At 47.2% G+C, this 18,510-nt stretch overlaps 1 protein-coding gene across 1 annotated transcript in view; it reads left to right on the top strand.

Annotated features, from left to right (window-relative positions):
- Window positions 1–18,510, top strand: part of Ahrr (aryl hydrocarbon receptor repressor) — a 92,751-nt gene that overhangs the window by 7,616 nt on the left and 66,625 nt on the right. The window contains exons 2-3 of the mRNA XM_020174793.2: window positions 1,377–1,449; window positions 9,714–9,895. Of these exons, the coding sequence (XP_020030382.1) occupies window positions 1,388–1,449; window positions 9,714–9,895 (244 nt within the window). The 5' untranslated portion in view covers window positions 1,377–1,387. The remainder of the gene's footprint in view (window positions 1–1,376; window positions 1,450–9,713; window positions 9,896–18,510) is intronic.

The following is an 18,510-nucleotide window of genomic DNA, read 5'->3' as shown; positions in this document are numbered from 1 at the left end:
TGTAATACTTTAAAATTTTCTTTGAGACTGTCTTTTTGACCCATGGTTATTCCATGCACTTGGAGATTTCCCAGCTATCTTGCTAGTTTAATTCCATTATGTCAGAGAATGTATTTGTATGATTTCTGTGTCATAGGTCTGTGAGGGAGTCTGTAAGTCTTAGAATACTGTCTTGGTAAATGTTCAATGTGCACTTCACTGTCAGAAGGTATGTTCTGAAACTCTCATCAGCTCTAGTCTGCTGCTATCTGCACATCCCACATCCTTATTGATGACTCATTGGTCACTGAGAGAATGGCAGTGTCTCTGCTGAGTCATTCTTTCACTTGTATTGCTTTTTTGCTTCATGTACTTTGAAGCTCTGTTGCTTGGTATGTGCACATTTAGGGTTACCATGTCTTCTTAGAATATTGGCCACCTTGTTACTCTGTGACACCCTTTTTGTCCCTGGTGCTTACCCCTTGTTCTTTAGCGTCTGTCTGAAACTCTCAGTGCCACACCAGGCCTCTGCGTGGAGGTTCCCTATGCAGTTGCTTTGCTTGCCTATGTTTTTGTACCCAAAAGGGGGCGGTCACATATTTCTGACATTCTCACAGCCACTTCTAGGGATGAAAATTGGGTGTGAGTCTACCTCTTCCATACGACACACTCTTGAGGTCAGGTGAGGGCTCTCCATTGTCCTCCTGAGGCTGCTGGACTAGAACTGGGTGGGTGCTATGTAGGGCTCTGCAGGGAGTTTATGAGGCTTTCCTCACTGCTGGGAAAAATCAAGGTTCTATGATGAGAATGGGGATGTCCCCTGTTCCCAGATGGGGATGGTGGGCTGCCAGCTTGGGGCACAGTTCCTGGGCTGCTTCAGGGACCTCTGCTGTAGGCTTGTGGGGACCTCTGCCATAGGTCTGTGACTGTGTCTAGCTCCACTGTGCATGGCCAGCTGGGTTCCAATGGCTGTGAGTTGGTGGCCCAGTGTGTGGAGCTGGGAAGTGACCTTGCAGAGAAGAGCAGAAGCTGATTGGCTGGAGCACAAGGCCAACAAAGAACATGGGAAGAGTAGGGCCTTCCATAGCACGATGGTGCTGGGCTGTGGCTCTGCTGGGTGCCAGGACCTCTGAAAGCAGCAGTTCCCTGGGCTTCAGCCACATGCGCCCTGCTCCCAGCATCTGTGTGATGATTGTGCTCAGAGTGGTTCTCATGGGCAGGCACCTTGCTCTAGATAGTGCTTGATGGTCAACTCTCCCACCTTCAGAGCTGACCCATGTAGGGTGAGGGCTGCCAGCGTGGCGTGTGCCTTGGCTGCCCTTCCTGCATTTGGCAGGCCCTGGACGTCACAAGGGATCCTTTGATGTGACCCACCTGATGCCCCCTTCTTCTTTTAGGGTCAGCAAGGATGATTCCTCCGGGGGAGTGCACATACGCCGGCAGGAAGAGGAGGAAGCCCGTTCAGAAGCGGTAAAGCCCCCTCTCCTCCTGATCCCCAGGACAGGGGAGGTGCTGTACCCTCATGAAGAGAGGGAATTTTAGGGACACAATGGGCATGGGAGTGGCTTCTGGGGCCTTCTGGTAGGTGACATCATGGTCACTTCTGGGGCTTGTGCAATTGTGATCTCTTGTTGGCTTTCTGTAGCAGGCAAGCTTGTTTTGGACAGCTTTCCTGATTGACATGAAGGACAGGCCAGGGTTGATGAAAGAAAGAATTTGGCCAGAAATCATCTTGGATGAGGGACATGCCACAGCATGTGGACCTTTTCCCGCTCAGCACTGGGAGACCCTGTCCAGGGAAGATGCAACCCTGCCAGTTTGCACTCCGCATGAGGACAAGGCTCACAGGTTTAGTCCTCCCTGTCCAAGGATCTCTGCAGGTGTTGAGATGGGAGAACCTGGGGTCCAGGATGCCTGTCCCACTACCCATGGCCCCTCTGCCTGCCCTTCCCTGGGCAGCCCCTTTGGGCCCTTGAGGTGGCCTCAATGACAGCATTTAGAGCCAGCCCCCTGCCAGAGGACAGAGAAGAACAGCTTCCTCAGGAGGCCCATAGTTGCCTCTAGCTCCTTGTACTGAGGAGAGAGAGAGAGAGAGAGAGCTTTCTGGATGTGTGATGCAGCTGTGTGTGATGCTGTGTGACACCACGTTTGTGTGCACGCACACTTGAACAATCACACACGCCTGTGGTGGTTGGAGTGCACACCTGCAGTTCTGTACATGTGTGCTCCTTGTGTAAGTGATGGAGCTGCTCCTCCTGATCTCCAGGGCTGCATGATTTTGTGTACATTACAGACAGTATGGACCCCACCAGCCACACTTCACACCAACTGAAGCTGAAGATTGGTGTGAAGCTGAGATTGCTCTGTGTGTGCAGCTGGGATTTGGAAGGTGGTTTGTCCCCTCGTTGGTTGTGTGAAGATGAGGCCTCCCAGGCTATGGGGCTCAAGGTAGTCTGGATGCAAAGCTGTGGATAAGAGGTAGCATCTTAGGGACACTGAAGAGGGGCAGGGGATGCCCCTGGGTGGTGGTTGTGGAGATGTGCTCTGGCATGGCAGAGACTTGTTTAGGTAATGAATTTGTCATATTAAATAAGGAAAGAAAATAACTGCTGTTTGGCTCAAACTCAGTGGTCTCTGGGTGGTGCGGGAGGGTGGGGGGAGGAAAGGATAGAGTGATAGGAGCTGAGTTTCATGCTTTATCTTGTTTTTATTGTGGTGCAAAGGCTGGAGGCAGTGAGTTTTTCAAGGCTTGGACATTTTCATTTTACTTGTGGCTATTCTGACAGACAGAATGTTCATGGGGTCACACCTTAGGGGATATCTCTGCAGCATGGTTCCCTGCCTGGAGCCTTCTGATTTCCCAAGTGCTTGTGAGCCCTTCTTGCGATGCCCTGTGAGATGACTAGCAAATGTGAGGTGATGTGTATGTCCTTCTTTTCTGTACATGCTATGTTCACATGCAGCTGCACTCCTCAGAGACTGCAGTACGTCAGCACATGCCTCCCTGATGTGCTATCTGCAGCAATGGTGGGCACTCCTCCAGCCCATGTTAGCACAGTCGGCCAGCTGTCTACCAAGGTCCATGTTCCTTGGCTACCACACAGATCTGTAGCACACATAGCATCAGCCCAGACCCTGCCACCTATCCTAGGGGACCTGGAGACATGGGTAAATGACAGAAGCAGGCTGGTACTGGTGTCTTCTGCCAGCTTCTACAGAGTTTACACAGCAGGTAAAATCAAACCCAGGCCCAGTGCTCATCTGTGGGGAGGACAAACTCCTAGGGATAGTATTGCTTTCAGGGACATGTGTAATTCTGATGGATGTCAACAAGTGCCCAGCGCTTACACTCCTCTCTCCTGCCCTCCCCACATCCTGGCACGTGATGTATTCTGGACTTTGAGATTTTCATTAATTTTCTTAGTATAAATGAAGCTTAAGACCTATTTGTACTTCCCTTTCTGTGAATTCTCTGATATCTTTTGCTCATTTTCTTGGGTGATTTACGTTTTTGTGCTTGGCTATAGGAGCATGTGAGCTCCTATGAACCCTAACTCTTGAGCGAGCTTCAGACACTTTCCCCAGTTCTGATTTTACTTGTGATATTATATGCCATGCAGAAGTCTTTAACTTCTATGAAGTTGAATTTATGGGTCTTTTCCTTTGTGGTTAATAAAAATTTCAAATCATGATTACAAAGGTCTTCCATACTCCTAATAAGAGAATTTTCCATTGCATTTTCTGATACATTCTTTTTAAAATATTTTTTTAATTTAAAACCTTTTTTCTTTTGCAGTGCTGGGGTTGAATCTCAAAGCCTCTTGTATGTCATGCAAACACTCAACCACTGAGATACCAGTCCATTGAAAATCTTATTTATTTATGTATTGAGACAGGGTCTTGCTGGGTAGTCCAGGCTGGACTTGAACTCATGATATTCCTGCCTCAGCTTCTCAGGTGCTGGGATTATAGGTGTGTACTACCACACCTCTCTTCTGAGCATTTGATGTTTCCCTGATGTAAGATATGAGTATGAGTTGATCTCATTGCCCTACGTCTGACAGTTGTCTCAACATTTTTATTGAAGGATCAACTTTTCCTCACTGATTTGAAATGGCATCCTAGTGACTCAGGAGGCAGAGATCAGGAGGATTGCAATTCAAAGCCAGCCTGGGCAAATAGTTTGCGAGACCCTGTCTCAAAAAAAACCAATCACAAAAAAGGACTGGTGGATTGGCTCAAGGTATAGGCCCTGAGTTCAAAGCCCAGTGCCACAAAAAAAAAAAAAAAAAAAAAAGAAAAGAAAGAAATGGCCTGGGATTGTAAAATGGTGACTGGGGGGTGATGAAAGACAGTGAAATGACTTGAATAGTCACTGTGTTAGTGTATTTTCTGCTACTGTGATGAAATGCCTAGGCTTGGAACTGTATAAAGAAAAGAAGCTTCTTTAGCTCACACTTTGAAGCTGAAAGTCTAAACAGCATGATGGAGGGTCTGGTGAGGGAGGATCTGATGTTTGAGGGGCACACTCAAACCACAGCAGTCACTGAATGTTCCATGTGCTCACCCTGTTGTGTGTGTAGATACCAGGGCGAGGCGAGGGGAGTGGCCAAGGCTGGCTTGACAAAATGTGGCATCTATGAATCTTTTAAGGTCATTCTATCCACCCCACGGGAGACATGCTCTGTGCCTCCTCCTGTGGCCCCTAGTGTGAGCTCCTTCCCTGCTAGCTCTGGCCAGCCCATCCCTGATGTGCCTCATAGCCACGACCTTAGGCTGAGGGCTGTAGGTCAGCTGTGCCCTGCATTCTGGTCTGTGGATGGGGTGGGCTAGGGTCTATGTGTGCCATGTCTTCTCACCTAGAAGAGTAGAAAAGGCTGAGGGGAATAGGGGTGAGCATGCAGTGGGGTTGGATTAGATCCACACTTACAAGGCCTGGAACCTGGGCTAGACCCTGCTTCTGAGAGCCCTCAGGGTGTGGGCTGTGCCACCAGCAATGTGTAGAGGCTATACCTAGTCTTCAGAGACCCCCGAATTCATGACAGTGTGGAGGCTGAGGAGCTGTCCTATTTTTCTCTCAATTTTTCTTTATTGGAATATAACTGGAGGAAGTTTAAAGACCCATTAGTTTTTACCCATGAAACCATCACCAAAGTCAAGATTACAAACATTTCCATCACTCCAAAGGTTTCCTCATCCCCCCTGGTGACCCCCTCTGTCTCCAGAAAGCTTTTGATCTCTTCCTTCACTGTCACTGTGGAGTTCACACTTCTGGTGTTTGTGTGAAGTGTTCTGTGGGGCCCTTCACTTGGCATAAATTCTGAGAGTCATTGAGTTTGTGTATTCACGTTGGCTCCATTGTGTAACATACCAAGCTTGATGAACATCTGGGCTGTTGCTGGTTTAGGGCTATTACAAAGATGCTGTGGATGTGTGTGGACATCTGGGGACAAGTCTTTGAATGAACAGATGCTTTCATTCCTCTTGGTAAATACCTAGGGATGCAGATGCTGGGTCAAAGGATGTGCTTAACTTTTTCAGAAACCATCACGCGTTCTCTGAAGTGGTCACGTCATCTTACCTCCCAGCAGCAGAGTCCCTCCACGTTCTCTCTAGCGCTTGAATCATCCATCTTTCTAGTTTCAGCTATAATGGGTTGGTAGACTCTTATCAGGGTTTAATCTATATTAACCTAATGAATAATGGTATTGAGTATGTATTTATGTGCTTGTTTTTCTTTTGTGTATCTTCTCTGTTGAAGTGTCTGTTTAAATAATTTGCCTATCTTCTGTTTGGGTTACCTGTCTTCTCCATATTAAGTTATAAGATTTTTTACATTTCCTATGTACTAGTCCTTGTATTTTCTTCTAATCTGAGTCACCTTTTCATTTTGTTAATATTGACTTTCAAAAAAGATTTTAGGTGCACAGCTATAATCCCAGGACTTGGGAGGCTGGGGCAGTCCAGGTTACATAGCAAGACCCTATCTCATACAAATAAAAAAAAGCATTTAAAAAACTTTTGATGAAGAACAGTTTATCCATTTTGTGTGTTCTAAGATCACCTGCAGGTCTGAAAGATTCTTGCACACGTATCGTAGATTTTACAGTTAGATCTCAATCCACTCGGCTTATTTTGAGGGACTGTGTGAAGCAAGTGTTGATGTTCCTTGTTTTTATGATGCTCAGTGGACCTAGAACCACTTATTGAACGGATTCCCATGAGCTGTGTTAGTGCTGCTGCCAGTCAACAAATGGATATTATAGCAAGTCATCTTAATGTTAGAGGTTTAGGGAAGGCTTAAAGTCAGGGGTGAGTCCTCTAACTTTGTTCTTTTTTAATTGGCTATTCTATGCTCTTTGCATTTCCATGTAAATTTTAGAGTCAGCTTTATAATTTATATAAAGAGGCCTATTGGAATTCTAGTTGAGATTATGTTAAGTCTGTAAATCAGTTTGGGGAAGAATTGCATTTTAACAATACCTCTTCCAACCCAAGAACATGACTTATCTCCATTTATTTAGGTCTTTTAAATATTTCCGCAGAAACACTTCATAGTTTAATTTAGATGTTTTGAATGTCTCTTGTTAGATTAATCACAGGTGCTCTACAGTTTTGGTGTTCAGGGCTTCCTTTTTAACTCTGGCAGCTGAGCCAACTTTCTGCAACTTCAGGCCAGTTTCTGCTGACAGGCTGGGTTGAGCCCCTGGCCTTGTGGCTTCCTGCTTTTCTCTAGCTGGATCTGCAGGAGCAACCTCCTGTGCCTCTGCATTTGCCCTATGCTCCAGCCCACCGCCAACCCAGAGGGCTCTGTCTTCTCTGCACAGCCTCATTAGCCCCCAGCCACAGTCCTTTCTCACCCGTGGGGGTGGAGTCCCTACCTGCTTCATGGGGCTGGGATTGGGTGCAAGGTACAGCAACAAGGAGCAATCAGGTGTTCTGAGAACCAGAGGAGGAAAGCCAACCATGCTGTGCTCTGCACACCCATACCTTTACCAGGCAGTGCCCCTCCCTGAGCCCTGCAAGAAATGCCTGGGATGCATGGGCCAGCTCAGCCACCCCACCCCACATGGTGAGGCAGGGCCACCTTCCCCCCACCTCTAATGGACGTAAGAAGTGATCCAGGCTCATGACTCTGAGGCCCTGCCTGGGTGAGGACTGCCTGGAGGAGAGGGGCAGGAACAGGAGGGTCCATGCATGAGGGTGGATGGGCCCAGGGTGGGGTGAGGAGACAGACATGGACCCTGCACTTGGGAGGAGGTGCTGCCTTGCCCACAGGGTGCTCTCTTCCAGTTACCTGCCCACAGCCAGGTTCCATGTCTGTGCCCCCCCCCACTCTTTGCTACCTCCTCCCCATTGTTTCTGCCACCCCCGGGTTTACTTTTCCTCTCTGATCCCATCCCCATCTGACCATGAGGTGTCCTTTGTTTTTTGGGAGGCCTGAGGGGGGGCAGGCTTTCTGTCGCCCACAAGGTGAGGCCTCTTGTCTAGCCAGGCCACACAGTCATCAGTCCAATCCCTCCCCAAGTTCCCAGCTTATTTAAATTTTGGTGGCAGCTTGAGTGATTTTGGGGTGGTATCACATTTTTAAAAATCAGCAGAAGCAAAAGGATAACCAAGGGTAATCCACAGAATAGAGAAAGTATTTACCAACCATATATCTGAAGATGGCTTAATATCCAGAATACATAAATAACTCTAAACAACTCAAAAATAAAAAAGACAATCCAATTAAAAATGGCAAATAACTCAAACAAACATTTCTCCAGTGAAGACATAAATGGAGAACATGAGGAGATGCCCAGCATCACAACTAAATCAAGACCACAATGCAACACCACCTACACCACTGAAATGACTACGGTAATTAAAAAATGGACCTGAGCAGGTACAGGCAAGGATGTGGACAAATTGGAACCCCTGTGCATTACACTTGCTCTGGAAAGCAGTTTGGTGGTTCATCAAAAAATTAAACATAGAATTATCATTTGTCCCAGCAATTCCACTCTTCGATAAACACCAAAGACAATTCAAAGTACACATTCAAATAAAATCTTGTAGATGAATGCTCATAGCAGCTTTATTCATAATAACCAAAAAAGGGAAACAACCCAACTGGCCATCAGCTGATGAATGGATAAACAAAATGTGGTCCATTCATACACTGGAATATTACTTAACCATAAAAAGGAATGAAGCACTCATATATCCTATAAGGGTGGATGAACCTTGGAAACATTTTTCCACAAAAGGAGCACAGAATGTTGCTGTTGTTTCAATTTATGTGAAATACCACAGCATGCACACAGAGACAACAGACCGGGTCCAAAGGAAGGAAAGCATGCTGGGTGGTAAAGGGCTTCCCTTTGGTGACAATAATCTCTAGGACTAGGCAAAGCTGATGTTTGCACAGCTTTGTGACTATACTAGTGACGTGGAGCTGCTCACTTGCAGATGGTTAAGTTTATGTTGTGTGAAATATATTTTGTGGCCTGGGTCAATAATGATAAAAGTGCTGTAGACCTCCTGAAAGAACAGATTTTTTTAAATTGTACTGGGGCTTGAATTCAGGGCTTACACACTTCCTACACAGGTGCATTACCACTTGAGCCACACCTCTAGTTACCTGTTCTTTTATGTCCTTACATGTGACAACACCTAGAATGAGGGATTAGTAATGCTGTTTCTGTGCCACAACTAAGAGGGTGAGACAAGGGATGGTCACCATGACCTGGAGAGTCGGAACAGGATGGTCCACATAACCTAAGGTTTAGAAGAGGGACAGTCACCATGACTTAAAGGGCCAGAAGAGGATAAACATGACCTAAAGGATCAGAAGAGTGATGGTCACTGTGGGTTAAGAGGGTTAGAGGATAGTCATCATGACCTAAAGGGCCAGATGAATAACAGTCACCATGACCAAAAGGGTCAGAAGAGTGACGGTAACTGTGGGCTAAGAGGGTCAGATGAGGGGTGGTCATTGTGAAGGGGTACTAGGGACTTGGGCCTGGGTTCAGTGGTCCCATATTCAGGCAGGTAGGCAGGTGACTGAGGCTGGATGACCTGTCTGTTGGTGAGCAGGCCTCCTGAGCTACATGGAAGGCTAGGCAGGGCCTTCCTGTCCTTCACTCAGCCTGTCCTGTGGCCTCTGGAGGCCACGGGTCCTACCTCTGCCTTCAGCCTGCAGTGCAGAGAAATGCTCACAAGCCCTGCTCAGATTTGGACTCTTGGGAGCTGCAAGGCCCAAGAACTGTTGAAGTGTGCAGGTATGGGTCAGGGTCTGCAGGCCATCGGCACATGGGGATGGGAACTAATATTTTTCCTGAAATATATTAGGTTTTGAAAGCACATTTTTCCATGAGCATTATGATTGCCCTGGCCAGATGTCTTCCCACCTCAGGGCACCTGGCACAGAGAGGATGGGAGATGTGCCAGAGTCACACAGCCAGAGGCATGCCCTTCATTCTCACCCGAGACTCTCATGATTACTTCTTTCATTTGCTCCAAAAGCCAAGGTGTAGTTTACTACTGTGCATCGTCGGTTCTGAGGTGTCATTTAATGATGTCCATTGTAGGTTTCGATGTGTGCATGTTCAGGAGTGACTGAGTTTTAGCTCTTTCTGTCTTGGTAGCTGCTCAAATGCTCCTGGTAAAGGAACTACAGAGAATAGGTTTCCAGCCTATGGGGCCAGGCGGCCTGGCTGAGAAACCTGAATGAAGTCTTTTCCTCACAGGAGACCTGCCATGGGTACTGAGAAGTCAAACCCTTCTAAGCGACATCGAGATCGCCTCAATGCAGAGCTGGACCACCTGGCCAGCCTGCTGCCCTTCCCACCTGACATCATCTCCAAGTTGGACAAACTTTCTGTCCTACGCCTCAGCGTCAGTTACCTCAGGGTGAAGAGCTTCTTCCAAGGTAGGACTCTCACTTGTGCCCACTTCTGTTCACCTGGGTCTCACCTGGCTCCAGCTATGGTCAGGAAGAGTGTGTATGGTGTGTTGTACTGTGCACACATCCTCCCTTCCTGACCCAGCTCTTGCTGGCCTCGTCCAAGTGGCCTGGCCCTTGATTATAGTCTTCCACTGGATCCAGGTTAGAAGTGGCCCTGGTGTCCTTCGTATTCTCAGGTCATCCACTCTGCTAGGATGGTCCTGGGTTGGCTGAGCACGTGGAGCCAGAGCTGCTCTTGTGGGAGGATGGGCCAGACCTGCTCCTATTCTGCTTCACGGGTTTCCCCACAATCAGAGGCTCCAGGGAATGAGCGGGTCTGCTCCATGAGGGAGCAGGATGAGCCATGGTTGAGAGGTTGAGTGTCCATGGTTAACTCTGTGTGATCTTTGCCTGCTGCCCCAGGTACCATGGGGTACTGTCAGGACTAGCCTGGTGTGTTGTGGCAGCTGGGGTGTGGGATGATAACCCACTATTCACTCCAGGACTCCCTCCCCTTAGAAGCAGCTGCTGCTTGTCACTGCCACTTGATGAAAGTCCGAGGTCTTCCTGTGTCCTAGAGCTCCAGCCCACATGGGACTGAGGGGTCTTCTGCCCCCTTCTCCTGTCTTTCCTGGGCTGTTTCTGGAGTCCTCAGGGATAGCAGGGTTTGTGCCATTGCTAGCACGCTGGCCCCTGGCTGTAGGCTTCCACTGGATCCAGATTAGAAATGGCCTTGGGTGTCCTTCGTATTCTCAGGTCATGGCCTGAGGAAGAAGGATTGGGGAGCCAGGTGCCTATGAAGGATTAGAGGGTCAAATGTCTGTGAAGAGTGTGGAGCCAGGTGTCTGTGAAGGATTGGGGCAGTCAAGTGCCTGTAAAAGAGTGGGGTGCCAGATGCCTCCCCCACTGGGCTTTGTCCCTGTCTCTGTGTTACTCTCACAAGTTTCATAGAGGGGCAGACCCCTGACTCTGTGTGCACAGGTCTTCTGTTTCCTCTCACTGACCTGCGTTCAGAATTTTACCTGCTTTCTCCTTCCTGATGTCCACAGTGTGTGGCCTGTGTTTTCTTGTACTCATGTTTCCTTAGATTTCCAGGTTTCAGCTGCCCTGGGACCTTGGATCTCTGATGGGCTCAGGAAAACTTGCAGACGAAGGACTGTAGTCTTTCTTATTGGAAGGTAGAGTGAAACTGAGGGCAAACAGGCCTAAAGGGGTTTGAATTATGCAGGGTGGGGCCTCCAGTACTTGGGGACACTGGCTGCTCAGGTCCACTGCGTCCAGCATGACCAGGACTCCTCTGCTCAGTACTTTCTGATGGGGTGGGGGCACTACTGGGCTTTCAAGTCTTCTCCCATGCCTGCCTTGGTATGTGCGGCACCCTTAGAACTGGGTCCCATGGCCTCAGTGAATTCTCAGACTTCTGAAGGTTTTCCCTAGGAGGCCCATAAGAGGATGCTCCTGACGAATGGTGCTGTCCAGGGGAGGGTTGAGAGGATGCCCTGATGAAGGGGGGCTGCCTTGGTGGGGAGGACATCCAGTGAAGGATACTTTCTGGGTGGAGAGAACATCCTGATGAAAGGTGCTGCTCAGAAACCTAGAAGCTCCACAAGGTGTTCATAGTCTGACAGTGCCACCACCTTGTCTGGGGGTCTTCCATGGAGCCTCCCAGTCTCAGCCAGCCCAGCCCCTACTGGAACTGTGTGACAGTGCTTGTCCTGGTAAAGTGCTAATAGTACATTTTCTTTCACTCACAGGTTTCCAGTGCCAGACAAAAGTGTCTCACTTTTATACATGGTCTGCCCCAGGTTAGGCCCCATCTCATAGTCTCCATCCCTTCTGGGTCTCCCCAGCCTTGGGCTGCCACTAGTCACTCTCAGCTCCAAGGTGCTGTCCTCAGTTTGCCTCTGAGACTCAGTACTTCACATACACAGGATGTGCTTTTCCAGTCAGGTGTGAAGAAATCTGGGCAATCTTTGAAAGCATGCAGTGACACCTATGCACAGAGCCAGGACAGAACTGAACTTCCAGAATTGTTCTCTGTGGAGCACCCTCTCATAGTGGGCAGCTTGGCCACGTAGACCCCCTGCTGCCACAGGGATCATTAGCAAATCTCCAGGGCAGCCTGGGGGTCTGGATGCTCAGGTTAGGTTGAGGCTGCCCTAGGTGGGGAGACTATTTGCAGCTGAAGTGGGCCTAGTTCTCCTTCCTTGCACTGAAAGGACCTGATTGTGAACCTAACCTTGGGATGGAAGTGGGGAAGGAGGCCAGGGTCACTTCCTCTCTGAATGGGTTCAGCTGTGCCCAGCCAGGTGAGAGCCTGTCAGCTCAGGAAAGCTCTGATTCTGCTATTTCTGGCCAGTTCTCATGGCTGCCCAAGTGTCCACCAGGTGTTAACTTATAGGCAGAATGGTTTTCCCACCCACTCCAAAGCTTAGTGACTTGAACAGCTGACCACCAGCTGATGCTGGCTGACACCATGGCTGTCTGCCTGCACCATTGTGTGCACTGAGGCCCCCATGTGTGTTGGACTTCATGAGAATACTTCAGCTTTCACAGTTCAGCAAAATAATACCTTCTTGATTCCTCTATTGCATGTTTTCTACCAAGGGTTTGAACTTCGTGATTCCCTCTGAGCTGCACATTGGAAAGGAAATTCCAAACGCTTTCCTGAACTCATTTCCACTGTGTGGTTAAAACAAGTGAAGTTACAAAAAGTGGATTCTAGTCTATGCTTTCTGACTCAGAAATGGATGAACCAATTTCATTAGAACTTCCATAAGAAGTCACATCTGGGAAAGACAAAAGCTGGGAATTTCAACCTCAGAGGGTGAAAGTGGCCTGAAAATCTCCTTGTCGTGTTTAGTGTGACTTTCATGGGTTGTTAGAAGGCAGTGGGGTTACTTTGTTTTTATCTGGTTTCTGTGTAGAGCAGGGGCTGGTGCTTTTCATTTACACACCCTCAACTTCTCCCATCTTCTCTTGGTACCATCTATTCCATTTACCAAAGAGGAAATTCGGGGTGAAGAAAAAAGTAGGGGAGTGGTTAGAGGAGACTGTCAGACCCTGTTACAGAACAGGGATCAGCCTGGGCCAACCTTTGGGTTGGATGTGTGGCCCTGAGCACTGACAAGGAGGGTCTGAGAAGCCCCATCCCTCTCAGTGAACCAGCAGTTGGCCAGTCACCCTGTGAGCAGGAACACTGTAAGTAGACTTGTTGGGAGGCCCTGCTGTCATCAGAACAAGATCCAGAATGACTGCCTGGGAGTGGAGAGCCTGAGGGTATTGATGCCGAAGGGATCAAGGTCCACCCAGGCCTGTCATGTGGACTGTGCCCACCCAGTGACTCATTGGGATAGAAGCGTCAACTGCGCAAGCAGATGTGCGTTCTTGGGGAGTGACAAGCCAGAGAGAGAGAACAGTCCCCAAAACACAACAAATAAGGCAAGAAGAAAAGGCTCAGCTTCAATTTTCTAGGAAACCTGGAGGTTTTAAGGGGAAGTTACTGTTGCCTCCTCCCTTGGTCCCTCACTCACCCAGGTGTATCTGGTCCTTTTTCCTTTGCTCTGTGTACCTGTCCATGCACACCTGCCATTCAGGAGCCCTTGCCCAAGGTCTGTCCTGACTCCCACCCTCACCTGGACTGAGCAGGGCACATTGCTTCACCACAACCAGCTGGAGCCAACACAGAAGCTCCATGACATCATGAAGGTGGGTCCTGGAATCTACAATTAGGGAATACCTCTTATCACTTAAAAAATCAAGTCTCCTTGAGACCGTAATGACTGAAGTATACAATTATTAAGCTAAATGTACCAATTTTCTGCTTTCAATGAACAATTATCCTTCTCTTGATGATCTGCATTGTGGAATGAATATTTGACTGTAACACTGGAGCAGATGGAGGTTTGGTACTGAGAAGTGGGATGCTTCTGTGACAGACACCTAGACATGTGGACAAGGCTTTGGGACCAGATGGCAGAGGCTGCAGGAGTACTGAGGAGTCTGCTGTGAGGTCTGTGGTGGGAATGTGATCATTAAAGGTAACTCTGGTAAGGAGCAAGCTCTGCCATCTTGAGAACACATATCACCTCGAGCATTCTCTTGGTAGAAATGTGCACATTAAGCTGATTCTGGCAAGGAATTGGAGTGAGGGGCATGCTATTGGGAAGCAGGAGAAAGTGGACCCCTTGTGTAGGCAGCCAAGCATGTGGCTTGACTATGCCCTGACATCTTCTGAAGAGCAGAAGCTGCAGGGGTTCCTCAGCAAGTGTTGAAGGTACCCCATGCTGCTCCTCCTTGCTGCTTATAATAAAATGCGAGAGGAGAGAGGGAAATTGAGGGGACTGAAAGAAAAGGAACTTGAGGAAAATCCTCAGCCTATCCACAGTGCAAAAACATAAGAGAGGTCTCAGCTGAAGAGATTGTGGTATGAGCCATGAATTTAACCAGTCACCTCAGCAAGGCAGGCAAGAGCTGAGGATATTGCAGTGGACACTGCCACCTTGAACTGCAGAGGACAGGATGGGACAACAGAGCTATTCAGCTCTGAGGTACTTTAGCCTTCAGTAAAGGGACAGAAACCATGGGGGGGGGCAGCCTCCCACCATTGCTCCCCTTGGTCTCAGAAGGGGACAGGCACAGGGAGCTGAGGGCAAAGGATGCCCACCCAGACCATCTGAGGGCAGAGCTTCAAAACCCACATGGGTTACTCTCAAGCCTCAGGGTTCCTGGGGTTTGCTCACCAGGTTTTGGCCTTTTCTGGCACCCCTTTCTTTCCTGATCTCTCCCCTTTGTAATGGGAATGTCTGTCCTGTGCTTGTCAACCACTGAATAGAAGTTCGTCACTTGTCTGCTCTCACAGGTTCACACTATGGGAACTATGCCTCAATCCCAAGTGTGTCATAATTGCATGAAAAGATCACTCTGTTATTTTACAAGCTGATTTTATTTTTTCCTACCTCTTTTAATTACTTCCAAAAGATAAATCTAGCCAAGAACAGATGATCTTGTTCACTCCCTCCTTCCTTACCCAGGACACATGCAGGGCCAGCTGAGATTTTATTCCTTCTCTGGCTGCCCCATTAGCCTTCTTTGGGGCTTGTTCTTCTGTCCTGGGAAGACTGGGATAACCCAAGGCCTTGCTAGCTCTGCTAGGTTATAGTTTTTCAGTGGTCCCCCATCACATGGCCCCAGAGGCTATCTTGGTCCAGTGGCACAGTTAAAATTTGGAATGTCTTTTAAGTGGGAGCCCCTCCTCAGCCTCACCTAGGGCTGTGGCAGGTGACCAGCTGGTTGGCTTCTTCTCCCCTTGATTATCTGCAATGGCACCTGTGGTTCCTGACACCCTGGGTGGGAGCAGCAGAACGGAGAAAAGGTAGGGACAGGAGGCATCCCACATGCTGTTGTGGCTGTGAGCTGGCACACAAAGCAGCAGGAGACTCCATGGGGCTCTTGGGGTGTCTTGGGGGTCTTAAGAAACCACCATACCCTGCAGCATCTGCTGCAGCTGAGCACAGGGAATTCTCCCCTCAAGCTAGCACTTCACTTCCTTCCTTGCCCCAGGTGGCAGGTGCCCCTCTGCCTCCTCTTGCATGGTTTGCTTTCATGTGTCCTGGGCAGGATTTACTCCTCCTCAGGTTGGTGTGAAGGCAGCACAGCCCCACCAGGTCTAGAGGGAATGTGTACCTTCAACAAGGCAGGTCAGCCCTTGCTTCTACCTGCAACCTGTTGCCTACTGGGAGCTCCAGGAGCTTTTGCCCCTTAGAGTTCTCAGTGTGAGAGTGACAGCAGCCTCCACAAGGTCTCTGTGAAACCCCTTGCTGGGCATGAGGTGAGGAGGGCCCTACCCTCTCATGGTGCAGGTGGAGGTGGACTCTGAGCACAGCTCTCTCCTTTCAACCCTGAACTCTCACTCCAATGCTTCCCCAGTCCAGTCACCCCAGATCTCACTGGGGCATGGGAGCAGCTGGTACCTGTTGTATTGAGGTCTCAGCTGAAGTTCAGACTGGAAGCATCCCTTTAATGAGAGTGAAGAAAGGGCTGCTATGCCCTGTCCTCCTGGTGTTTAGACTCTAGTCTAGCAGCATTTATCTGCTCCTAAACATATAGACTGCCATTTCCAGTAGGTGACCAAGTTACCCATCTACCAATGACAGTCAGAAGTACAAGATAAAGTATTTTAAATATTTAAAAATAAATTGATGAGCTGGTAGGAAATTAAGGAATAGTCAGAGACCAAAAATGAAGGGAAGCTGAAAACCCAGAGATAATGTTATCAAGTGAAATTATTTACAGGTGTATTTCATGCAAGAAAGGAATTTCAGGTGGAGGATTTGAGATGGTGACTGTATTTGTGGACTTAACATTGACTTATAAAACAATGGAAAAAGAGAAATAAATGTATAGCCATAATAACATAGATTTTAAGAGGGTGATTTGAGTTAGAGAGTTCTAAGGTTTTTGTATTATCTTGGGAGGTTGATTATATCACTTCAAGATGAAAATGGGGTTTAATTTTCAAACTAATGGAAGAAAAAAGAATAAGCAAATATAATCAATCCAAAGGAAAAGACAAAAAAATAGGAAAGCAACACTAAATGGGCAGAATGAACAGAAAGTACATCCGTCTAAGCATATCAGTAATTACAATAAATGTAAATGGATTAATTATGATAATTAAGGTAATTAGAGTGGATTATTATATGCTGTTTCCAAGAGCACATCAAACCCTACAGGTTCAGAAAGGGTGAGGAAAAGTTGGGAAGACACACTGGGAACTCTTAATAGAAAGAAACCTTCTGAATATATATTAATGTCAAAAAATGGATTTTGGGGTAAAAAAATCATCATTTGAGGGAGAGAGACACACAGAGAGATAGAGACACAGAGAGTCTAGCCACACAGAGAAAATCACTTCACAGATATTTAATACATCATTTCATAAAATGGATATAATTGTGTTAAATTTGTGTGCTTTTAATAACCCCAAAAATCTATAAATCAAATATTGACAGAATTACAGGAAGAATACATAAATTCATCAAAGAGAGAAAGAGTTTAAATAACTCAGTATTTAACAGAACAAAGAAATAAGAGTAAAAATTATAGAAAATTTCAAAAATGCAAATAATTAAGGTTAATTTAGTGGGCAAACATAAAGCACTATACCCCAGAGTCTACATCTTGTAACTATATTGAACTCATATTGTCAATAAAGCAGTTCTCAACAAATTTCAAAAGAAAAAATCATGAAGGACTTATTGTAGGCCCTCAGTTGCACATAAGCTGAAAATCAGAAACAAAAAGAGAACTCGAAACTCTTCTTCTTTGGAAGTAAAGTTACTTGGGAATAACTCTTAGGCCCTGGAAGAAAACAAGATGGAATTTAGAAATAGTTACAACTTACAATGTTCAGGATATACCTATAAGGATAAGATTATTTATTTAGAAGCTAATAACCTTACACTATGCTCCTTTGTGTAGCTGCCTGCCATTCTATCCCCTTTAAATGGTGTCCTAATAAATCTTTGCTTTCTCCTACTCTCTGCCTCAATGGAGGGGCAAGGATGGCAGAGCTTTGGCGTCAGGGAGGCAGCTGCTGAAACTGTAGTGGAGTCTCTGGGAAACGTATTTGGGGTGTGTGTGTTGTACTGTTCTCAGAACTTTTCTGTACGTTTGACAGAAAACAAGCTAAGAGAAGAGACAAAAGAAAATAGAACTGAGTCGTGAGGAAGTGGATTGTGAGGGCTGAGTTCAAGGTGGGCACCCAAAAGGCCTCGCTGCTTCCATCCCTCTTGGGAAGAGTAAGATGGGGAGGCAGAGTATGTGGAACCTGTAGAGAGGCTATGTCCCTGGGAGCTGTGTGCACATGTGTCTGTGAGGAGCACAAGCGTTTTGTGAAGAGGAGTATAAGAATAACCAACACTTGACCACCACCATTATGACTGCCATGCCACAGATGCAGGCCTGGGCATTGGCAAGTGGCCACAGGCAGAGGATTGGGCAGTGGTGACTGTGGGGACCGGGACAAGCCAGCTCTGAGTGAGGCTTGGATGTGGTATCCATAGGGAATGGAGCTGCAGGGAGTGAGAAGGGCACTCCCTGCTGTGCAGATGCTGCCCTGATGCCCACACACCTTCAGCTCTTCTGTAAAAACCTCACCATGTTCAGGTTTTTCTATTTTTACTTTTCAAGTTTTTAGCTGACAGAATATTTTATTTTTATTTTCCTCTTTTTAATAGCATGTATCAGTTGTACAAAGGACTTCACTGTGAAATGTCCATGTATGCACTTAGTGAATTTGGATCAAATTTACCCCTACTACTTATCTGTGCTTATTGATGGGGTAAAATATTATATGATGTACAATGATCAAATCAGAGTAATTCACATTCCTGTCTCCTCAAACATGATCATTTCTAGGTGCTGGGATCCTTTGAAGTCTTTCCCTTCAGATATTTTGAACTATAGAGTCAATATACTACGATGGTGTACATCCAAACCACTTCCCTGCCTCTAACTCTGTTTTTGCACCCATTATCTATCCTCTCTATTTCAGCCATCCCACTGCCCTTCCCCTCCTCTAGTGTATTTCTATGTGA

The sequence above is a fragment of the Castor canadensis genome, chromosome 6 (genome assembly GCF_047511655.1).
Source record: "Castor canadensis chromosome 6, mCasCan1.hap1v2, whole genome shotgun sequence".
Lineage (NCBI taxonomy): Eukaryota > Metazoa > Chordata > Mammalia > Rodentia > Castoridae > Castor > Castor canadensis.
This window is presented reverse-complemented; position numbering and strand designations above follow the sequence as displayed.